Source organism: Dryas octopetala, chromosome 1 (assembly GCF_963921425.1).
Source record: "Dryas octopetala chromosome 1, drDryOcto1.1, whole genome shotgun sequence".
NCBI lineage: Eukaryota > Viridiplantae > Streptophyta > Magnoliopsida > Rosales > Rosaceae > Dryas > Dryas octopetala.
The window spans coordinates 4,463,035-4,488,075 of NC_141366.1; the positions used below are offsets into that span (position 1 = coordinate 4,463,035).

The following is a 25,041-nucleotide window of genomic DNA, read 5'->3' on the forward strand; positions in this document are numbered from 1 at the left end:
GAACGAATCCCAGCCGTCCATCAGAGGCGGCTGAAATCTGAGCTCTCCAATCCTCCCCCAAACGCGTCGCTATATTGTCTCTGGCGCGCTTTCCGAACACTAACATCGTCTTCTTACCCTCACATTTAAAGCCTCTCCCTTCGTCTTATTCTTCGTCAATCGTCAACAACACCAACAAACAGCAACAGAGCTTTCTAGAGCAAGAAACTCACACACTTCTAGAGAGAGAAAGTCAAGTCACTCACTGTACGGAAATGGCTGACCTCGCTCCCGGCAACGGAGACTTCCCGGCGGTTCCTTCGCACGGCGGTCAGTATATTCAGTACAACATCTTCGGCAACCTGTTCGAGATCACGAACAAGTACAGGCATCCGATCACTCCAATCGGTCGCGGCGCGTACGGCATCGTTTGGTACGTCGTTGCTCAAAATTGTTAGTCTTTTTCGATTTTTTTTCGTCGTCTGTTTTGGTTTGTTTATTTGGATTGCTTGGTTTTGCAGCTCGGTGTTCAATTCAGAGACGAAGGAGATGGTGGCGATCAAGAAAATCGCCAACGCCTTTGACAATCACATGGACGCCAAGCGCACGCTCCGTGAGATTAAGCTGCTTCGCCATTTGGATCATGAAAACGTGAGTTTTGCTGCTTTTCTTGATCAAGTGCTTATATTGATTGCTAATTGTTTCAATATGTTTGACAGAGTTGACTTCTTTAGGTAGTTTCTATTTATGGTCATACCTTTGAACACGAAAAAAGAATATTACTAATTTAGTTAATTAGCTGAAGTAGAAGCTTTTGGGAAGATTCAAGGATTTTGGGATAGAAACTGTTAGATGGGAAGTTGAAGTATATACTCTTTTAGATTTGGAATGATTTGGTTAGAAGGCCGATTGTTAAAAGTAGAATTTTATGATTTTCAAACAGGTCGTAGCTATCAGAGATGTGATTCCTCCACCTTTACGGAGAGAATTTTCGGATGTATACATTGCAACAGAACTCATGGATACTGATCTGCACCAAATTATTCGCTCGAATCAAGGTTTATCTGAGGAGCATTGTCAGGTACTAGTCTTTGCTTTTTAATTTCTTCAACCAACTCCCATTGTTAGTTTTTTTTGTGAGTACAGGGTTTTATTTTATTATTTGAGGACTGATCAATGTATATTGGAATGCTTTGCAGTACTTCTTGTATCAGATTCTTCGAGGAATGAAATATATACACTCGGCGAATGTTATTCATAGAGACTTGAAGCCCAGCAACCTCTTGTTGAACGCTAATTGTGATCTTAAGATATGTGATTTTGGCCTCGCTCGTCCGACTGCAGAGAATGAGTTATTGACAGAATATGTTGTCACCAGATGGTACAGGGCACCTGAGCTACTGTTGAACTCTTCAGATTACACTGCTGCAATAGATGTGTGGTCTGTAGGTTGTATCTTTATGGAGCTTATGAATAGAAAGCCTTTATTTCCAGGAAAAGATCATGTGCATCAGATGCGCCTATTGACAGAGGTAAGATGAATAATAGACGAGTTGAAAAAAAACCTGAATTTGATATGACATGACTTTTGAATTTAGAATTTAAGAATCACATTTTAGAAGGAAGGAAATGCCATTTCAAATACTCAATTCTACAAAATCTGTCATATGGTTTCGTGTTTGAACTAAAGTGGCTGCTGCACATGCATCAAGTACATAACAAATGGACAATACATAAAACCCAAACTATGTTGCTATTTTTGGAAAGCAATATCCGTTGGATAAATACTTATACATGCTTTTTATGTCTTATTATAGCTTCTTGGGACACCAACTGAGTCTGATCTAGGGTTTGTTCGGAATGAGGATGCTAGAAGATATATTCGGCAGCTCCCCCCACATCCTCGTCAGCCATTGGTGAGGCTTTTCCCACATGTTAATCCGTTGGCCGTTGATCTCGTTGATAGAATGCTGACATTTGATCCTACTAAAAGGATAACTGGTAATTTCCTATCCCATGTCAGTCTTTTGTGCTTTTTGGACAGTATAACTTGTGAATTACATGGTATTGGTGTTTACAATTTGAGCATTTACTCTGGTGATGAAAGCTTATGCAACAGTGAGTTCTTCATTATGAGTGAAACTTGCCTGTACATGTTTTAATCGTGTAACTTGTGCTTCCGCAGTTGAAGAAGCATTAGCTCATCCTTACCTGGAAAGACTGCATGACATAGCCGATGAACCAATCTGCCATAATCCGTTCTCCTTTGATTTTGAGCAACATCCCTTGGGAGAAGAGCAGATGAAAGACATGATTTACAGAGAGGCTATAACACTGAATCCGGAGTATGCCTGATATGAAAAGCAGCATTCATGCTCAGTGTCTATATTTATAAATTAGACAAATTTGCACTTCCAGTGCTCTTTGATTAAAAAGGTTATTGTGATCAAAATATTGCACTCATCCGTGTGCATTGTGTTAAACAATTTAGTAGGCTGCTGATCCAGGATAGTCCTGTTTCATCTACATCATTACTCAGATGGGTCTGCTGTTTTTCCGCAATGACCGCCCATCGGTTTTACTAGGTCATTATATTATTTTTGAGGTCAGTTCCTCTTTTTTTGGCAGTTGAACTTGTATTCTATTTATCTTGTTTGTATCTTAATTTTTTTGTTTTTTGCTGTACTAAACTTGTACCATGTATAGCAAGATTGAGTTGACGAACCTAACTGAGATTCAATAAATACTTTTTATTTATTCCTTGTGGGGCTAATTTGGTAGTTTCGTTTTCACAAGTTGTGAAGCTTGTACTTATTTTCTCTGCCTTTTGTTTAATGGACCAATTTATTGTTGTGCTATTGTTCTACCAATCAGTTTTCTCCTATAGTTTATTGTTCACCAAAAGCATAGTTTGCCTCATCATATTCTACAAGATTTGTCAATAATGGGTTATTAACCCTTAAATGATAGATAACTATCAATAAATTTCATAGAACAGGGTTTAAATACATTCTATAACTAGCATTATGTGTCTGAAAACTCGACCTGAAATGTAGATTTGTCTATGTGTAACTTGATTGGCAGTGGCAAAGATGGACAAAGCAAAAGTTCAAAAATTTTAGATGGCAAACTGCAATCTATTAGTAAATGAATCCCCTGATATAGTTGTTAATCCCGCATATCCATCGATGATTTGGCAGATTGAGATTAGTTTTTTAACCCAAGTTTTGTTCTCATAGAGTTTGAGGGGGGATCATGAATCCAACTGCTCTAATGAGTTTCGTATAAAATATTCTTTTTGATATTTTGCTGTCCCGATCTTCCTGGCTGGCTTAATTGCTCTTGTTGTCATTGCATTTCCATTTACAGCATTTATGTTATAACAGCTTCAGCAATGCTTTCAGCAAAAAGAAAACAAGCCCATTTTTTAGTATGGGACTATTAAGACTCAACACTGATCTTTCTACTATAATGTCTGTTGATTGGTACTCATTTTCTATGTGAAAAGCGCCTGCTTCAAAGCCCCCTGCTGTCATGATTTACACTGCTCATAGTGAAAACAATTCATCAGCATTGATTGACAATTCCAATCATCTTGGTGACAAATAAACTGGGGCGGTAGTAATACAAGGATTTCACTGGACTGTTGTGTAGCTTGATGGCAATTCTACATTGTGTTAATTTCTGTTTCCGAATATATCACGAAATGATGCCCAACATCCAAGAAAGGTTACCAGTTGAATTTATCAAAATGGAACTGACATTATGAACTTGGTTACTTGAGTGAAACCTGTTGCTAGAAGTTTCCTTCAAGACTGACTTGGTGCTTGGAAACTAAACTAGTTGAAAGTGAGAAAGACTTCTATGTAACGGATGTATACACCCACACTCTCACAATATCTTCTCATATGCTGGTCATGTGACCACTTATTGTGGGAGTGAGGATGTATACACTTGTTACATGTAAGTTTTTCTCGTTGAAAGTAGTGGCATCTACAGGACTACCATTAGTGTGGCATCTACAGGACTATCACTAGGTGAAACCTGAAAGTTGGTGCTTATTGATATCAAGCTCGAGCTGGGTCCTTAGATGGTACCAGAAGGGAAAGCTAGACCACAATTAGTGTGGCGTCTACAGGAGTTTCCTTTCAATCTTTTTGCATCTACAGAACTCATTATAAGGGCTGGGTGCTTATGAACAACATTTCAACAAGAGGAAAAAAGGCAGCCACAGACTTACAGCAGGTGGGTTAATTAACATGGATACATCACTCTCTGGTGACAGAGAAACAGCAATTTTGGATTCTGGTGGTAAACGAGGTGGTTGGATCATCTTTGTATTCATCATAGGTCTCTCTCTCTCTATCTCTATCTCTCTCCCTGTATTTATGCGCTATATGTTTCTTCATGCATGACACTTCTATTGTTCACTTTGACCACAAAGGAAGAGAAAAAGAAAACCTCTTAGCAAAACATATGTTTTTTCTTTTTTGTTTGAGGGACTTTAATGTGCTTGACACTTGCTTCTGGAGGATGGCAAGCAAATTTGATTGTATATCTGATTCGGGAATTTAATGTGAAGAGCATAGATGCTGCTCAGATTTCAAATGTGGTCAATGGTTGCACTTCTGTATTTCCTGTCATTGGAGCAATTATTGCAGACTCTTTCTTAGGCTGTTTCCCTGTTATCTTGATCTGTTCTTGTATCTCTTTGCTGGTAATGCTCTCTGTTCCTTCTCTAACACACACAGTAGCTATGATAATTCTGTCGGCTGTTTTTTTTCCTGGACAGATGGTTGGTTTAGGTGCTCTGCATTCACTGCCAGGTGAAGCTTTTATAATACACCTGCAATTTGCAACAAAATATTGGGGTTTTAAGGAAAGAATTAAGTCTTCACTCATTGGAAAATACTGAAAGTAGGTTAAATATTAGTTCATAACTTTAGTAGTGACTTCACATAGCAGTAAGAAGTTGCACAGTATTACATCTTTCTCAATTATATTTCAACGTTATGCTTAATTGCCTAGAAGAGATGGGAGATCTAATGGAACAATTCGTAAAATAGGTTGGTGCTAGAGAGATGGTGGTAGGATTGCATCTTCTCTTCTCATATCCAGCTGGTCCTCAGCAACCTGTAGAGCTTATATGGAGGCCAATACAACACAGAGACATGCAATCTTCATGTTGAACAATGTTCTTCTCTGAAAACCATCAATTATACATCAAGTTGCTCTTTTAAATTCGTCACCGTTTACCCTTGCAGGGAATAGTCCTATTAGCTTTGACTGCAATGATTGACTCCTTGAGGCCTCCATCATGTGAGAATGGATCAAGCTTGTGTGGAACACCATCAAAAATTCAGTTTGCAGTCCTCTATGCCAGTATAGCTATGGTATCAATTGGAGTGGGAGGTACTCGCTTTACTATAGCAACAATGGGTGCAAACCAATTTGATAAACCAGAAGAGCAAGGGATTTTCTTTAACTGGTTTTTCTTTAGCATGTACACAAGTTCTGTTTAAGTGCTACAGCCATTGTCTACATTGAGGACAGTGTCAGTTGGGGATTGGGATTTGGCCTATGTTCTCTTGCTAATATCATTGGTTTAGTCATTTTCTTGTTGGGAAACCATTTCTATCGTCATGATAAGCCACGAGGTAGCCCATTCGTGAATTTAGCTCGTGTAATTGTTGCTAGTATCCGGAAAAGGAAGGTTATGCTCTCATCCAGGGTAGAGGATTACCACTACAACAATGATGGAGAGGCAAAGATGGTGCCTGCAACAACCAAAAAGAGCTTCAGGTGCGAATTTGATATAACCTGTAATTTTTTTTCCCCAAATGCACCCAAATGCATGCCTCATCTTTTTGAACTGTGAGGATGTTGAGAAAATAATGTTAAGAAGTTAATTAGAAAATATTGTGCTACAGATGCTGATAATACATCATTATTATTATTATTTTTTGAAAATATAGGAAAGAGAAGAAATTTTTTCATAAGACCTTTGTGTTGTGTCTGTGCAACTTTCTGCATATATCCACAGGTGACAAAACTTTGTAAAACTTTCAGTAGAAATCCATGGTTTGAACCTGGGGAAGCAACCAGAATATTATCCTTCCAAATTCTTCTGTTAAACAGACATTTATCCCAAAGTCAACCCATCGCAAGCTTTGACCTAAAAAGCTTTCTAGCATACCTTGCATTGTGCATTGGAGATGATGCACTATGAAATCACATTCTGTTGGTGCTCTAACTTTTTGTATGATTAAAAAAAATAATAATAATAAAGATTGAAGATAGAAATTCTTGAAGACACAATTTTCACTTATCTGTTGTTGTTGAGGACTCATTTAATTTGATGGGACGGTTCCACATGTACTGGGACTATTGCTGGGTTGGTTGGCCACTTAGTCCACAAAGGTTCCTGAACCTGCCTTTTGGGATGTTTGGATCGCATGATTTTGGAGATCATGTTCATGCCTTTTTAAAGCTTCACCTCCATGTGATCTTCTATATATTATCATCATGATAGTTTAGTGGTCGGTCCTCCATCCTTTGAGTCCCTTACTTGACAATGCGACCTAAAATAGAGTGGTTCTATTCCCTGTTCAATCCCACCTACCACAAAAAGTTTAGGAAAAGAAAAGTTACATTACTCACAAGATCCCTAGTATCATAAATCTGAACTCCTTTTTTTTTTTTTTTTTTTTTCTTGACTATAAATGATATGGCAGCCATGGCCACCACAAATCATGAAAGCACCATAATAGCCCTATCATTGAGCATGAGGCACACCAGCCCGCCGGGAAAAAAATTTAGAAATCCTGTTGAGTTTGGCATATGACAGACGGTGTACATTTAGAAAACACAATGCCATACAGTCATGCACAATGATGAAAGTAGTTTATTCATTCACTTACCATTCACAGAAGTTTCACAATCCAATCAATAATGACAATCTTTTTTTTTTTTTTTTGGTAGTAAAAAAGGTTAATTCAAGTTGTTTAATTGTGCTCTTTTGTTGCAGCTTTCTCAATGGTGCAGCACTGAAAACTGAAAGAGACTTGGTGTTGAGAGTAATGTGGAGCAATGTCCCACATCGGAAAACTAAGGCTTAGCATATGTGCTGTCCTACATCGGAAAACTAGAGCTTCGTATATGTGCTTATAAGTCTTGGGCCTCTCCACCAATTGCCAATTGGTTTTGGGTTGGATGCTCTAATTCTATCATGGTATCAGAGCTTGGTTATCCGCGTGTAAGGCCCAACGGCCACACGTGCTCCCACGTCACCCAATACAATTTGTTCACGTGTAAGGCTCAAAATATCGCCACACGTGCGGGGGCGTGTTGAGAGTAATGTAGAGTAATGTGGAGCAATGTCCCACATCGGAAAACTAAGGCTTAGCATATGTGCTTATAAGTCTTGGGTCTCTCCACCCATTGCCAATTGGTTTTGGGTTGGATGCTCTAATTCTATCAGAAACCTGACGGTTCAATTGCAAAGCCATGGAGGCTATGCACACTCCAACAAGTAGAAGATCTCAAAACTGTCATTAGAATTTTCCCCTTGTGGTCATCCAGTTTATTTCTAAGTACCCCAATAGCAATTCAAGGCAGCTTAACAATCCTCCAAGCTCTAACCATGGACCGTCACATTGGTTCACATTTCAAAATCCCAGTTGGGTCTATGCTAGTCTTAGTTCCAATAACCTCTTGCATCTCTCTCCTACTAATTGATCGATTCCTATTACCCATTTGGCAAAAACTGACCCATCAATCTCCAACTCCCCTCCAAAGACTAGGACTAGGCCATGTCCTAAACATCACCAGCATGGTTGTCTCAGCATTGGTGGAGTCAAAGCGTCTCAAAATAGCCCACAATTATTCCATGGTGCCTATGTTGGCCTTGTGGTTATTCCCACAGCTGGTCTTGGTTGGCATTGGAGAGGCATTTCATGTTCCGGGGCAACTTCAACTGTGCTATCAAGAGTTTCCAGTGTCACTTCGAAGCACTGCAACTGCAATGGTTGCAGTGATCATAGGCACTGCCTTTTACTTGAGCACAACTTTGATCGATCTTTTCCTGAGGGTTACAGGATGGTTGCCGGATAATATAAACGACGGGAGGCTTGACAATGTGTACTGGATTGTGGTTTTGATGGGTGTGCTGAATTTTGGTTATTATTTATTATGCGCAAAGTTGTACAAGTATCAGAATGTTAATAAGGGAGTCGAAGGTAGTTCAAACTCTGGATGAGACTTGTAACTTTAGTGACAAAGAACATTATCTTCGTATTTAAAGTTAGAGTTCGAATTGTTGAGAGTAATGTGGAGCAATGTCCCACATCGGAAAACTAAGGCTTAGCATATGTGCTTATAAGTCTTGGGCCTCTCCACCCATTGCCAATTGGTTTTGGGTTGGATGCTCTAATTCTATCATGGTATCAGAGCTTGGTTATCCGCGTGTAAGGCTCAACGGCCACACGTGCTCCCACGTCACCCAATACAATTTGTTCACGTGTAAGGCTCAAAATATCGCCACACGTGCGGGGCGTGTTGAGAGTAATGTGGAGCAATGTCCCACATCGGAAAACTAGAGTTTAGCATATGTGCTTATAAGTCTTGGGCCTCTCCACCAATTGCCAATTGGTTTTGGGTTGGATACTCTAATTCTATCACGAATCTCCCACTCCTTCCTCTGTGGCCTCCTTTATCAAAAGCAAGAGGCTTGAGTGCATTATGCACATATCACCACTAACACGACCATTATTCATTGCAAAAATGTCTTCAAATTTTTGCCATGGGCATGTGGAACTATAGACTTGATGTAACAGATGCATGACATAAATGATATTTTCAATTTATGATAAGAGTAATTTAGCCATAAAAACCAACAATAAATAGATTCCCATAAAATGGGAATAGCAAACCATTGAGGCTTATTAGTTTCATAGTCGGTATCCCGTATTACATATTCACATATCCCATTTTCACATATAATGTATATACATTTTCAAAAGTGTATATACCAAATATAACCAATTTGGGGGTTGAAGGTCTACTGCTCTAGCGCTGTGTCGAGCTGAGGCTCATTTTATTGGTGATAGGCAGAGCATCAGTTGTTAATTAATTAGCAATATGCGAGATATAAAAAAACAAAATTAGCAATATTCGTGCTTAATACTTCAATCAAAAAGACAAAAAAGCGTACTTAATTAATACAAGAATAAGCAAAAAATGTTCTCAACCCAAAAAAGAAAAAGATCTTGTAAAATATACTATACTAATTTGGATCGACATCTTCTATTCTTCTTCTCTCCCTTATTTTTTTCTTTTTTCTATTTTTCGAAAATAAGGAGTGGGTTGTTGCCGTAGTCGATTATAACATGAAGCAGATATGATGGCCAAATTAAAAACAATATAAAGCATATATTGTGCCATATTCCCCCCACCTTTAATAGTGATGATTGTGAAACGAGCAGCATAGCGCTAGAAATCTCAAATTTATATTCTAAATTTAAATATCAAATAATATCTTAGTATTTCATTGATTTATATATATCTTACTTTAAAGATTATTTAGATTTCAATAATTAAAACACTGATAATAGCATTATTGTTGTGATAGATCTTAAACTCAATTCCTCATCTTCCGAGTTAAAAAGAAAAAACCTCCCATCCTGTCTATTATTTTAAAAAGATTATAGGAGTTGTTCATATGTAACTTTCTTCTCAACAACATGCATTTACATGTATATGAGACCCACTATTATTGTTTTATATGGTGTTTTTTTTTGTCAGCTGTTATATGGTGGTCGCATATGACGGCTTGGGATAGGAGGAACATTTTTTTGTTGTTGTCTGGACTGTTATATATATGGTGGTCGCATATGACGGCTTGGGATAGAAGTTCAAACTTTATGGCAAATATCTAGGGATACAGAAATTTAAACTTTATGGCAAATATCTAGTAGTATTGATTAAGTAGTTGTGTTGAGGAACATCAACATGGAAATATTTTATACCAATCCTCTATACAAGGCATTATTGCTCTTATGAAATTAGGCACGCGAAATTAAAAGATTAAATAAAAGTATTGATGAGCATGCAAATATAATTGCATTAGGAGTTGGCGGACAATTAGCATGCAAATATTTTACAATAATACTACTCTAAATATGTAATACTAATCAAGATTACAGTGAAAATTAAGGAAGAAGGTGGAAACAAATTGAAGGGTAATGAACAAATTAGATGGGAAACTTTATTTATAGATAGGAAATATCACAAGCTCATTCTCAACAGTAATATCAAGAAATACAAATTAAGGAGAAATTCCTAAAAATGACTGCTGACTACATTTATGATATGATTACTCAATACTAGGACGCTATATATATTGTTTATTTAAAAAATTATAAATTTTACTTAAAATATATAAACATGTTAGTATATTATTAAAGGATGCACCAATCACGTATCCTCGACACAAAAATATATTTGTTAGGACATGTGTTGTATGATTACAATCCCGAGGGCCATTCAACATGGAAACAAGCAAAAATAAAACAAATAAAGAAATGAAGAAACCAAATCCTATCATGATAAAAAAATAGGACAAGATTAGGGCGGCTTCCACCAACCAACAGTCCGACGAATCAGTCATCACTGCCACAACAAAGTACCTGAGCATTCCATCTCCAAGATTACCTTTCTACCCTCCACCTGTAATGGAGTTTGGAGAGCCATGATATATAGCAGCCTCAAGTTCCAGTGCAAGCGATGAGAACGGTCCCTCCCACACCCAAAGAAGCAGAGCCACTAACATGCACTAAGCCATCACAATTCCTACGGATTACGCCAAGACGTACAACGCATGCTTGCCAGTAGGCAGTAGCATTATCCGTTGGTCCATATATCTACATTCAATTTGACAAAATCGCCAATCATGGACTGGTGGAACCAATGATGGACTAACTTCATTTGCATGAGTTGAAAAAAATTGTCCAGGAAAATATCTTAATGGTAAAAAATCCATAAAATTCAAAGTGAGTTTAAATATGAACATTGAACCAATAAAATTATTTGATGCATATATATATGTAGTATTATTCAATATTCCATATTTTATATATACTCACCTTTCACACAAGAAATTATTGCTTTTGTAAAGGCCGGCTTGTATGTAGTTCCAATAGTAGTAGATATATAGTAACTATCATCACACCTAATGTTAGGATTCAAATATTCCTCTCCTTCTTTGACCTTATATATATATCAGGCTCATTCAAGTGCAAAAGTGCGATGCTTGGTGTTGGTTTCATGACGTTTATATTGGGATTTACTCTCAAAACTTGACGGTAAAAGCAGCAACGAGTGCTGCTTAAAAAATTATTGTCGAGCGTTCGACGGTAAGTGTACACATTCGTACATTCGCACCTGATCAAATCTATATATATATTAAAAAAACATTGCTTTCATTGCAAATAGGTGACCCCCCTAAAATTTTAAAATAATAATATTGATCACGAGGAGATGAGATAATTGTATGTACGTGGGGTAGTTTTGGGATAGATCTAATCTATGGGGGAATGACTATGAGAAAATGTTAGCAAAAGGACTATAACTATATCTTTATTTTCAGTTGAGGATCCCGTTTTCACTTTGCTTCAATTAAGGACTATTATTTTTCAAGTGCTTCAATCAAGAATATTCCGTCAATTCTGTCAAAACTTCCGTTAAAATTGATCACGTGAGGGTCACATGACCAATTTATAAAGGTAAAATAGTCTCTTCTCATAAAAAAATAAAACTAAATAAATTTAAACAATTTAAAAAAAAAAAAAAATTCCCTCCATCTCCCACCTTTGCCACCCACTGCACCATGTCCCCGCCTTCTCCTCCCCTTATACCATTGCCATCCCTCCCCCTCCTCCACCTGTCCCAGCCCTGGCCCCATCCAGCTCCACCACCCCAACCCAGCCCTGTCCACCACACCCTCACCCACAAAAGCCTTCAATTCACCCAAGTTGACAATAACACCAGCTCCAGAGCAATGCTCAGCCATGTGACCCACATCCTTAAGCTTGATACCCATCTTCTCTTCACTCCCACCATTGACAACAAACTCGGAAATCCATTTTTCAACACTCTTTCTGGACAAAACGTCGCAAATTTGTCTACAATTCTCATCCATATCTTCGAATCTAGAAAAGGGGAAGCTGAAACCCGGACAAGCAGGGTCCAAATCTGTTAAATTGCACAAGAAAATGGGCGGGCATCGGGTCCGTGGAAACCGGGCCGACGCTTGCGTCACCAGGGGGTGAACAACCGCGAGCTTTATATCACGGCTCTGAAACCCGGCTTCCCCAAAGACCCGACTCACAATCGGGTCGTCCAAAATCGACACAATGAAGTTCTTGAGCTCGACCTTCAAAAGTGACGTTGTTTGTTGCTGGTTGTAAATCTACTGCAAGTGGAAGCTCTCCGGGTGCCTACGCTAGTTCACCTACGACCGCTTGAATGCGGCCATGAGGGAGTTGGAGACCGGCAGCTCCTCCTGGGCCTTGGAGGATGGCAACCGGTCCAGGGAGACTCCGACCGAAAGCTCCAGCGCCTGGAACCGGAGGCGTGTGGAGTACTCGCTACTCCGGGTTGGTTTGACTGGGTTTTGCGACGGGGCCGGGGCTGGGTTGGGGTGGTGGAGCTGGATGGGGCCAGGGCTGGGACGGGTGGGGGAGGGGGGAGGGATGGCGATGGTATAGGGGGAAGAGGGGGTAGGGACATGGTGCAGGGGGTGGCGAAGGTGGGAGATGGAGGGAATTTTGTTTTGTTTTTAAATTTGTTTAAATTTATTTAGTTTTATTTTTTTATGAGAATTAAAAGACTATTTTGCCCTTATAAATTGGTCACGTGACCCTCACGTGATCAATTTTAACGAAAGTTTTGATAGAATTGACGGAATATTCTTGATTGAAGCACTTAAAAAATAATACTCCTTAATTGAACCAAAGTGAAAACGGAATCCTCAATTGAAAATAGAGGTATAGTTATAGTAATTTTGTTAACATTTTCCCTTGATTTATTAAGTGGTTGGGAATTAAGTACCTTAATTTTCTAAAGGAAAAAAAGTTGTGTTAAAGGACAAAATTGTCTTAATTAAAGAAATATTGGGCCGGCCGGATATATAAATGTGTAACAGAAGCAAGATGAATATATAATGTTTAAAAAGATAATACAATATAAGTGGACAACAAACGTGTCTCCATTTTATAGTAGCACAGACAGATACGTGTGTATAGAATAATAGAATACATATTTGAGTCAATGAACTTAATGTAAAGCAGAAGGATTGTCAGATTATATTAAAGCATGCAGTCGAGTAGGTTCATATATATATATGTGTGTGTGTGTGTGTGTGTGTGTGTGTGTGTGTGGTGTTGAATCACACTACAAGCTGCAAGCATAAAACCAGCAGCAAACTTTGAGCAGAAAGCTTTAATTAATATAGTTGAGTTGACCCTTCAACATGGATGGCTCCCTCAGCTCCCACAATGATCATGAAGCCCGTTTGTCTTCAGATTCTGGTAGCAGACGGGGTGGATGGATCACTTTCCCCTTCATCACTGGTTTCTTTTTCTCTCTGTCATATTAGTTTAAGATTCATATTGTTCATCCTATTTTAACTTCGACTTAAATTTTTAAAGTTTAATAGTTGCCTAACATGTACGCTTTTAGAGTTTTAGTTTCACAGGTCCCGAATTCGAAACCTTCAACACAAGACCTATCTCTCACTGACACTTATTATGTTAATATGTAGGATAAAGCACCTGCATGTAGTGTCCACATTAATTTATTGCACTAGTAGTGTCTAAATTTGTTGCTTCTTCACGTGCATACGATGGATCATAATTTGTATGTGAAGGAGAGTATTAGCTTGATATGCGTTAATTGCTAACCCACTAACCAATAGCTTAGCTTCTTGAGCTCGAGTAATTGTCTAACACCACACATTATAACAAGGTGATCATGTTGTATATTGAGCAGGGACTTTAGCATGTTTGACACTTGCAGCTGGAGGGTGGTTGTCAAATTTAATAGTGTATCTGATTCAAGAATTCAATGTAAAGAGCATTGATGCTGCTCAGATTTCAAACGTGGTCAGCGGCTCTGCCAGTTTTTTCCCAGTCATTGGAGCAATCATTGCTGACTCTTTCTCTGGCTCATTCTTAGTCATCTCAATTTCTTCTTTCATTTCCTTACTGGTAATAGCACATATATAATTTATACTACTTTTGATATGGAATTATCTTTTCTTGAAGCTTATGGAAGAAAGTTCTTAATACTAATGCAATATAGTTATCACGTTTCACTTTTGTAAGAGATATGAAGTTTAATTTGTATATGACGGTTATATGTGATGTCTCTTACATAATATGTATATGCATCTCACGTACATATTATGAGAAGAATGTCACTTGCGACCTTTAAAAACAATAACCTTTCAACAAACATGGCCATAGTATGAATAGTTCATTCTCTTATTTCCCGAATAATGCTAGAGGGATGACATGATATGTTTGTTAATATTTATTTATTATATCAATATTTATTATGATTAATTGTTAATTAACATCGATCAACAGTCACATGTGATTAATCTGGTCAAAAAATATGATATCTTTAATTAGCAGTACTTTGTGAATTTTCAAACGAATCTCGTGAATGTAGCCTGAACCAAGTACATATATTGTGATTTTAAATTTTTATCTCCATAGTTGAATTGAAAAATGAAATCAGCGTTGGGCATGCAGCATTCTAATCAAATTACATCACTTATGCCTTTCAGGGAATAGTTCTTATAGCTTTAACAGCCACATTTGATACCTTAAAGCCTCAACCTTGTGTGAATATTGGATCAGATCAGTTATGCCAACCCACCACCAAACATCAATATGCAATACTGTACATGGGTATAACTCTAGCAACTATTGGCTTGGGAGGCACACGCTTTACCCTTGCCACAATGGGAGCTAATCAATTTGACAAGCCTAAGAACCAAGCAACTTTCTTTAACTGGTACTTCTTCACTCTCTACTCCGCTTCAGTTGTGGCCCTAACAGCCATTGTCTATGTTGAAGACAATGTGGGCTGGAAATGGGGGTTTGGACTATGTGTCATTGCCAACCTACTGGGCTTGGCCATTTTCTTATGTGGGATACGTTTCTATCACTTTGATAAGCCACAAGGGAGCCCATTTGTTGGTTTGGCTCGTGTTGCTGTTGCTACTGCAAGGAAGAGGAGTCTCCAGGTCTCATCTGAAAACAAGGACTATTACTATGGGCATGAGGGAGGAGTGACACACGTCGTGGCTGCAACACCTACCATGACCTTCAGGTACAAATTTATTCACGCTCTAAATATTTTTTCTTGATTCGGCATTGTTCTTTCTTTTAGAAAAATGCTTGTCTCTTTGCGCATAAGGAGTCGGTTCTTTCTTACCAATAAATCATAGTCTGATACGCATACATATATTCTTTTCTTTTTATGATTCATTCTTTATCTCCCAAGGAGCTAAACAATGTTCTATTTTTTTTTTTGTCGTTTTGCCTTTATGGTACTTGGAAGATATAGAAAATTATCCCATTGAAAAATGAACTCATCTATGTAAACGAATTAAACCCTAAATTAATCTATTAATGTAGTGCAATTAGAAACATAAAAATACAACGGTACTCTCTTTGTATGCAGGTTCCTTAATCGTGCAGCACAGAAAATGGAAGGAGACATGAAATCAGATGGCTCAATTGCAAAACCATGGAGACTATGCACAGTGCAGCAAGTAGAAGATTTGAAGAGCCTTATAAGAATCTTGCCATTATGGTCAACAAGTATATTCTTAGGTACCCCAATAGGAGTCCAATCCAGCTTGATTGTCTTGCAGGCTCTAACCATGGACCGTCACCTTGGGCCACATTTCAAAATACCATCTGGCTCTATTGGAGTCCTTGTTCTACTCTCCACTGCCATCTCTCTCACGCTTATTGATAGGTTCTTATGTCCTGCGTGGCAAAAGCTGACTGGTCGATCTCCGACACCCCTCCAACGTATAGGGTTAGGCCACGTGTTGAACGTGCTCAGCATGGCTGTTTCAGCACTGGTGGAGTCAAAAAGGCTTAAAATAGCCCAAGCCCACCAAGCCCAAGACCAGCCTAATGCTATTGTCCCCATGTTGGCCTTGTGGCTCTTCCCACAGTTGGTTTTGGTAGGCATTGGAGAGGCATTCCATTTTCCAGGACAAGTTGCATTGTACTACCAACAATTTCCGGTGTCTCTGCGAAACACGTCCACCGCGATGATTGCGTTGATTATCGGGATTTCGTTTTATTTAAGCACAGGTTTGATTAATGTGATTCAAAAGATTACAGGATGGTTACCAAACAATATAAACAATGGAAGGCTAGATAATGTGTATTGGATGTTAGTTGTGGTGGGAGTGTTGAACTTTGGCTATTATTTGGTGTGTGCCAAGTCGTACAAGTATCAAAATGTAAAGGGTGTGGATGATAGTCCTGACTCTGATGATAAGTGATCGATGTTGTTATAGTGGATAAAGACATAAAGTTACTATGTATCTTGGGTGTTTTAGTGGGTCAGTTTGAAGTATAAACTTTTTAATTGGGACTAATAAGAGGGGTTGAAGATGCAAAGATATCGAAGTTTCAAGAAAAAGAAGCTTTCTTCTTTCGAAAATGTAAAGGAAAAAGTGAATGTAAATGTAGTTAATTTTAGTGGTATGATTTAATACCGGATATGTCACAATTTGTAGTTAAAAGTTTAAATAGGTTGAGAGAGGATCCAAGTCAAATTGTTCGATTTAACTGTAGGTGGTGCCTAATTTCCTTTACTATGTTGGGTAGGGCATACTTTATTAATTAATCAGTAGTGCTAAGGATTTTAATTTTTCTTTTTTAATTTACATGACATTCTTACATTGGACACTAAAAAAAAAAAAAAAAAAAAAAAAAAAAAAAAAAAAAGAAGTACTCTGTTCAGTAAAGTAATGACACATAAAGTGAGAAATAAAAGTTGTGACTCTTAGGGGGTGTATTTAATTAAGATTTTAATGGACTTTTGTAGAGTTTTTAAAAGTTATTGACTTTGGTAAAGTCTATCATTTAATAAAGTAAATGACTTTTTGAATACCATGTCACTTTTATATACTCTCTAAAAGTCTTAATTGAATACTATAGACTTTTTAAAAGTATTGATTGAATACCACCAGATTTTCATAAACTCTTTAAAAATTTTGATTGAATACCACTAGACTTTTTAATTCTATCAAAATCATTTAAAATCCTAATTGAATACACCCTCCTTAGCATTTTCCTTAATTAATTACTTTGTTTTGGCCATCTCATTAATTAATTATTATTTATTAGCAATTTGCTTAGTTGATACTTGATACTTCATAAAACAAAATGCGTAGTTATTACGCGAATGAGCAAAAAAGGGCTCTCAACCTAAATAATATAAATAAATATGAAGGAATATAGAATGCTAATTTAATTTGATTGACATCTTCTTGTCTTTTATGTCATCTAAAAATATGAGATTTATTTTGGTGCATGCATTTAGAGGCTTGTAGCTCCATTAGTAGAGAGTACTTACCCTCACATCCAAGTCTCCCTTAATCATTCCCTCCCTCTCTGCCTGGCCTCTTTTGTATAAAAAAGAATCCTTGCTTTCATTTTAATAAGGGCACACATATAAAATAAAATAAATTAAGAATATTGATGAGGAGAAAAGTGTGGGGTACTGGCTGAAAAAATCTATAAGGGAGTGAATTAATTATTAATATATTAAGTGAGTGGCTAAGGAATTAAAAAGGAATGGTTATTTAAGTGAGAGCATATATCAGCTTGTTTTTTGGGTCAAAAGTGAGAGCATCATCTTCAAATGACTTCATTGGCTGCTCTCGGAAAGCTCTCCCATAACCATTGTTAGGGAATGGTAATTAAGTGAGTGGTTAAGTCACTTCATACGTTAATTAAACATATTAAGTGGGTGGTAATAAAAAAGTGGGCATTGTCAGCATTGAGTACCTTTTTAAAGAATTAATGTCACTAAGTGTTAAATGAGGCGTGTAAGGCACTAAGGCCTACCCGCGTTCTTATATTGAAAAAATTATTGTATGTGACTGTAACATCACGTGACATAATGATATGATATTACTAATTTACTAAAATTATAACACGTGGACGATTTTAAGATTTTTTTTTTTCTAAATTTTAGAGTTTTTTTTCTTCTAGATTTTAGGATTTTAGAAATTAATTATTATATATGTGTTATAATTTGAGTGAATTGATAACACCACGCTATCATGCTAGTGTTGGTGTAACAATCGATACACAATAATTTCTCCATATATTAATATATAGAATACACCAACCGATACACAATAATTTCTCCATATATTAATATGTAGAAGAATATGTCCAATAGCAAAAGTACATATTTTGAGTCTATTTAACGGCAGCAGTTTCAGCGGAACTGTTTCATTGATCAGACTGCATGTACAAATTAGCTGCAAGCATATATAAAAACAGCAGCCTAACTCTGAGTCTGAGACTCGCTTCAATTAATAGTCATGGATGGCTCCCTCAGCTCCCACAATGATCATGAAGCTGCCCGTACCATGTCATCAGACTCTGCTGCAGGTAGCAGACGCGGTGGTTGGATCACTTTCCCCTTCATCACTGGTCTCTCTCTCTTTCTCTCTCTCTCTCTCTCTCTCTCTCTCTCTCTCTCTCTCTCTCTCTCTCTCTATATATATATATATATACACATGCACGTCGTTTATCCATTTTGTAATATTAACTTAAACTTTCAAAGTTCAATAACTGTGTAACAAGCTAGCTACCAGAGCTTTGGTTCTAGGGGATTCGAAATTTGAAACATTCAACTTGCATCCTCCACTTTCCTTCTAGCTAGAAGATCTTCACGTACATACAACAGTGTGAGATGTGAGAAGGATGGTGTTAACTTGATAAGTTGATATACCATGTTATTAACCTAGTACTTAACAATTTAAGCGTTTGGGCGCTAGCTTGTACGTAGTTGTCTAACAAATGTACACATAACTATAGTCTATACACATATACGTACATACATATATATATATGTATATGTGGCACTGATTAGTATGTATACATCATGTTGTATGCTGAACAGGGGCTTTGGTAGGATTGACAGTTGCAGCTGGAGGGTGGCTCTCAAATTTGATAGTGTATCTGGTTGAAGAATTCAAAGTAGAGAGTATTGATGCTGCTCAGATTTCAAACGTGGTTTCTGGTTCTACTTGCTTTTTCCCAGTCATTGGAGCATTCATTGCTGACTCTTTCTTGGGTTCATTCTCTGTTATCTCAATTTCTTCCGGCATTTCCTTGCTGGTATGTAATAAATGTGTTAATTAATTTCTACTAATACTTATTCTTTAATTTTCTGATTAATTTATCTGTGCCTTTAAGAAAACTTTTCTATATATATATATGTGTGCCTTCCTTGGCCAATAGGGAATATGAAGTTAACCTTTAGGAGACTTTATCGGCCAGTAGTGTTGGCTGAAACACTAACAATGAAACATCACTTATACCTTGCAGGGCATAATTATTTTAGCCTTAACTGCTACGTTCAAATTGTTGAAGCCTCAACCATGTGTGAATATTGGATCCGAGTTATGCAAACCCACCACCAAACTACAACTTGCAATCTTGTACATGGGTATAGCTCTAGCAACAATTGGCTTGGGAGGCACACGCTACACCATGGCCACAATGGGAGCCAATCAATTTGACATGCCTAAGAAACAAGCAACTTTTTTCAACTGGTACTACTTCGCTCTCTACTCTGCTTTAGTTGTGGCCCTCACAGTCGTTGTCTACGTTGAGGACAATGTGGGCTGGACATGGGGGTTTGGGCTATGTGTCATTGCCAACCTACTGGGCCTGGTCATTTTCTTATGTGGGGCTCGTTTCTATCACTTTGATAAGCCACAAGGGAGCCCATTTGTTGGTTTGGCTCGTGTTGTTGTTGCTGCTACTCGGAAGAGGAATCTTCAACTCTCATATGAAAGCAAGGATTATTACTATGGCCATGAATATGATGGAGTTGGAGTCAAAGATATGGTGGTTGCAAAACCTAGCAGGAGTTTCAGGTTTTTTTCTATTTATTTATATTTTTCTAAGAAAAGGGTCTATATATAAATTATCTTTTTGAAGAAATTTAAATTTAATTATGTTTATAAATATATTGTTGACAATAATGCTCACTTTGTATGCAGGTTTCTTAACCGTGCAGCACATATAATGGAAGGAGACGTCAAATCAGATGGCTCAATTGCACGATGGAGACTATCCACTGTGCAACAAGTGGAAGATTTGAAGACCCTTATAAGAATTTTGCCATTATGGTCAACAGGTATATTGTTAGGAACCCCAATAGCAGTTCAATCCAGCTTAACAGTCTTGCAGGCCCTCACAATGGACCGTCACCTTGGGCCTCATTTCAAAATACCATCTGGCTCTATTCTAGTCGTTGTTCTATTCTCCACTGCCATCTCTCTCACCCTTATTGATAGGTTCTTATGTCCCGCGTGGCAAAAGCTGACTGGTCGGTCTCCAACACCCCTCCAACGTATAGGATTAGGCCACGTGTTGAACGTGCTCGGCATGGCTGTTTCTGCACTGGTGGAGTCAAAAAGGCTCAAATTGGCCCAAAACCAGCCTAATGCTATTGTCCCCATGTTGGCCTTGTGGCTCTTCCCACAGTTGGGTTTGGTAGGCATTGGAGAGGCATTCCATTTTCCAGGACAAGTTGCATTGTACTACCAAGAATTTCCGGTGTCTCTGAGAAACACGTCCACCGCAATAATTGGGTTGATTATCGGGATCTCGTTTTATTTAAGCACAGGTTTGATTAATGTGGTTCAAAAGATCACAGGATGGTTACCAAACAATATAAACAATGGAAGGCTAGATAATGTGTATTGGATGTTAGTTGTGGTGGGAGTGTTGAACTTTGGCTATTATTTGGTGTGTGCCAAGTCGTACAAGTATCAAAATGTAAAGGGTGTGGATGGTAGTCCTGACTCCGATGATAAGTGATCAATGTTCTTAGTGGATAAAGTCACTATGTATCTTGAGTGTTTCAGTGGGTTTGTTTGAAGTATAAACTTTTTTATTGGGACTAATAAAGGTTTTTTCTGATCAGAGGGACTAATAAGAAAGGTTGAAGATGTAAAGACATCAAAGTTTCAAGAAACAGAAGCATTGTTCTTACTAAAATGTAAAAGAAAAAGGGGAATGTGAATGTAGTTAGGTTTAACGGTAAGACTTAACATTGGACATGTTACAATTTGTGGTTAAAAATTTAGATAGATTAAGACAAGATTCATGTTGAATTGTCGAATTTATTGTAGGTGCGTGGTGCCTAATTTCCTTTACTATGTTGGGTAGGACATATCTTATTAATTAATTATTACTTATTAGCAATTTGCATGATTAGTTAGTTGATGCTTCATGAAACAAAATACGTACTTACTACGCGAATCCCAACCCTTTTAGAATTTAGAATGCTAGTTAGTTGATACTTCATGTTGATGGTAGTTAGTTGAAAGAATTTAGAATGCTAATTTTGATTGGCATCTTATTATTATGTCATCTTCTTATCATATTGAGATTTATGTTGGTGCAAGTAGAGGCTCGTAGCTCCATTAGTAGAGAGTACGTATTTACTCTCACATCCTAGGCTGCCTTAATATGTCCCTCTCTGCCTCTTTTGTATGAAAAAGAATCATATATTGCCTTCATTTTAATTAGAGGACACACATAAAATTGGAAAAAAAAATTAAGAATTAATACGGATGAGGTGACAAGATAATTTGTATGTGGTGTACTGGAAGGGAAAAATTTGAATCTATAAGCTGGAGTGAGTGACTTAATTAACATATTAAGTGAGTGGTTAAGTCACTTAATATGTTAATTAAACATTTTAAATGGGCAGTGAGTATCTTTTTAAAGGAAAAAAAAAGTAGTCTTAGATGACAAAATTGTTTGATAGTGTATAAGACAAGGAAGAAGAATAATGTTTTTTGTTTTTCTTTCTTTCTTTTTTGAGTCTAGAGGAATGGATAATTTGAACATTAAATATTTATGAAATTGTAAAGAGAAATATCACTAGAATCAAAATGAATAATATTTAAAAATAAATAAATAAATCTGAACAAAATATAAAATCTCCGTTTTATAATATCACAGATAGATTGATAGATGACAGGTGTTATCTATCTCCGTTTAATATGATGATGATAGATAACATCATATTTCATTATCTCTTCGAAGAAATTTAAAATTTAATTATGTTTAGTGAATATGCATTGTATTTGTTGGCTCATTTTCTGATAATTTATATACCTTGCGGAACACAGTCGTTTTCTCACAAATTGATCTAATACAACGATGCCCTCTTTGTATATGCAGGTTTCTTAACCGTGCAGCACAAACAATTGAAGGAGACATAAGATCAGATGGTTCAGTTTCAAAGCCATGGTCAACAAGTATATCCTTAAGTATCTTATAAGTATATCCTATGCACAGTGAAACAAGTGGAAGATTTGAAGATTCTTATAAGAATCTTGCCATTATGGTCAACAAGTATATCCTTAAGTACCCCAATCGCAGTCCAAAACAGCTTGTCAGTCTTGCAGGCTCTAACCATGGACCGTCACCTGGGGCCTCATTTCAAAATACCATCTGGGTCTATCGGAGTCCTTATTATAATCTCCACTGTCATCTCTCGATCTCATCCTTATTGATAGGTTCTTACGTCCCTTGTGGCAGAAGCTAACTGGTCGATCCCCAACACCCCTCCAATGCATAGGATTAGGCCACGTGTTAAACGTGGTCTGCATGGCTGTTTCAAGCACAGGTTTCATTAATGGGTTCAAATGGTTACAGGATATATGGTTACCAGACAATATAAACAATGGGAGGCTAGATAATGTGTATTGGATGTTAGTTGTGGTGGGTGTGTTTCACTTTGGTTGTTATTTGGTGTGTGCAAAGTTGTACGAGTATCAAAATGAAAATGTAAAGGATGTTGATGGTAGTCCTAGCTCTGATAATTGATCCATCGGTGTTGTTAGTGAATAAAGCCTCTATTATTTAAGTTTTTAATTATTTAAGCCTCTATTTATATTCTATCTAATATATGTGTAATGAGTAGAACTATAATTCGCCATCTAATATATGTGGTATAATGATATTTATTTCTACAATGTTGGAAATGTTCTAACTTCAAATTTCCCTAGTTGAGATATAACGAAAAATAGAAGAAGCATGATTCTATCTAATATATGTGTGATGACTTATTACGCTTAGAATAATGGTAAGTTGAAGACTGATCTATAAAGTCACCAAGAATAGTCATAGTAGAATTATCATTGAAGGTGATTGAAACAGATTGCAATAGCTTGGTTCAAATTAAACTTGGTCAATTAGGCCAAATTATGGACCCGCTTGAGCAAAACCCGAAATCAACTTCTCCTTACTCTCCATTCTCCAAAACCCAAAACCTTTTGGTTGCCAATGATCTCGACTCCAATAAAATGATCCATATGCTCTGTTTTGGACATTTTGTGCAGCGACTAATCTGTCCACACTACAAAATCCTACAACTTCTGAATACCCACTTGCTTCGCTTTGTGTTTTCCTTGTCCTCAATCATGAATCTAATAAGATTGGGAAGGCTACACAGACTCAACTGGCCGATGATCATCAATCTTCGCCACCCCAACAAGCATCTAATGTGCATCATAATGATCGTTCCCGCGATGGGAGAACTTTGAAACCCAAAACACTGTCATTGTTGGATTTGGTTGCTTCTTTTTGAATTTCCTCAACTGGGTTTGGGTCCTTTTCGGCTGAATCATCTCCGTGTGTTGAGTCAGTCTATGAACTCTTGTTAGTTCGCAGAGGCAAATCGTCGAACACTGAGAGCTCTTATGGCTTCCATAGGCTCTCTGCCCTTTTCTAATAGAGACTGACAGCTCTGCGCTTCTTCACAGCAGGAATAACCGCCGACTCGGATTCCCAACTGGGTTCATTTGGTTCCTTTTCCGATGAATCATCTCCGTCGAACACTCCCTTATGCCTTTCATCATAGAGACCAAGACTGAGAGTAGTGTGCTTCAGAACAGAGCAAGTGGGTATTCAGATTAGCGGGTGCACAAAATGTTCAAAACACATAGCTTGTGAGTTTATGTCCAAAACATGAATGGGCCTAGTCGGCCATGGTCCAAATGATAGGGCCGGATTTAGTTTCCTAAGTGGGTTATAAAAGATGGGAAATACTGTATATTTGTTTTTAACTATATCTGCATGCCTCTGTTCATTTCGTAAGGAACAGAGAATCACATTCATTAAATCCTCCAAGACCTCCTCTGTGAAGCTCTCCAAAACCTCTCTCCCTCCAAGAACCCTCTTCAACTCCTCTTCATTCTCCAAGAAATGAACCCCATTGCAATTGTCCAACCCCAAGAAGGAGTCTTGATTAAAAGATTGTTCACAAGGGTGATGAACCAAGGTTTTGAGCCTTCGGAGTCCAAGAAGGTGTTAGCATTCTGGCTTTACCTCTCTGTGAACTACATCTGGTGCAGCTTTTTTGAAGACATACTGCGTATCTCGAAGACATTGATGAAGGAAGTGATTGATGAAGCCAGAACTTGCATTGAACATCTCAGTGTTTGCTTCAATATTCCAAAACAAGTAGACCAACATTTCTTAATGACAACCAGAAGTCTGATTTCTAAGGAGTTCTCTTTGTTCTTCCTTTTCTGGAATCGGCAGCGGGTGATGGAGTACATGCATGAATTGGTCAAAATGCTATATATATATATATCATTTTGTTCTGTAAAATAATTTTCTTGTATTAATTCTTTAATTAGGAGATATGGGCCACAAGTTGTTGAGGCAATACTGATGTCCAATGATCCGTTGAGGCCGC

At 37.6% G+C, this 25,041-nt stretch overlaps 4 protein-coding genes across 4 annotated transcripts; all 4 read left to right on the top strand.

The window, feature by feature from the left end:
* Positions 1 to 124: 124 nt before the first annotated feature.
* MPK3 (mitogen-activated protein kinase 3) lies at positions 125 to 2,739 on the top strand. The gene is made up of 6 exons (XM_086251024.1): positions 125 to 412; positions 501 to 630; positions 923 to 1,060; positions 1,179 to 1,511; positions 1,797 to 1,980; positions 2,165 to 2,739. Exons 1-6 carry the CDS (start codon positions 255 to 257, stop codon positions 2,332 to 2,334), a joined length of 1,113 nt encoding a protein of 370 aa, XP_086107150.1. The 5' UTR covers positions 125 to 254; the 3' UTR covers positions 2,335 to 2,739.
* Positions 2,740 to 3,814: 1,075 nt separating this feature from the next.
* NAXT1 (nitrate excretion transporter1) lies at positions 3,815 to 8,288 on the top strand. The gene is given in 6 exon segments (XM_086247791.1): positions 3,815 to 4,329; positions 4,479 to 4,696; positions 5,244 to 5,496; positions 5,499 to 5,781; positions 7,007 to 7,046; positions 7,460 to 8,288. Coding segments are annotated over 6 exon segments (1,662 nt in total). The 5' UTR covers positions 3,815 to 4,238; the 3' UTR covers positions 8,237 to 8,288.
* Positions 8,289 to 13,448: 5,160 nt separating this feature from the next.
* LOC147296720 (protein NRT1/ PTR FAMILY 2.6-like) lies at positions 13,449 to 16,812 on the top strand. The gene is made up of 4 exons (XM_086254714.1): positions 13,449 to 13,607; positions 14,026 to 14,243; positions 14,828 to 15,375; positions 15,730 to 16,812. Exons 1-4 carry the CDS (start codon positions 13,508 to 13,510, stop codon positions 16,568 to 16,570), a joined length of 1,707 nt encoding a protein of 568 aa, XP_086110840.1. The 5' UTR covers positions 13,449 to 13,507; the 3' UTR covers positions 16,571 to 16,812.
* Positions 16,813 to 18,135: 1,323 nt separating this feature from the next.
* On the top strand, positions 18,136 to 21,143 carry LOC147296721 (protein NRT1/ PTR FAMILY 2.6-like). Its single transcript, XM_086229584.1, has 4 exons — positions 18,136 to 18,740; positions 19,213 to 19,430; positions 19,641 to 20,194; positions 20,321 to 21,143. The coding sequence occupies exons 1-4, from the start codon at positions 18,629 to 18,631 to the stop codon at positions 21,141 to 21,143; spliced, it is 1,707 nt and encodes a 568-aa protein (XP_086085710.1). The 5' UTR covers positions 18,136 to 18,628.
* Positions 21,144 to 25,041: the final 3,898 nt, after the last annotated feature.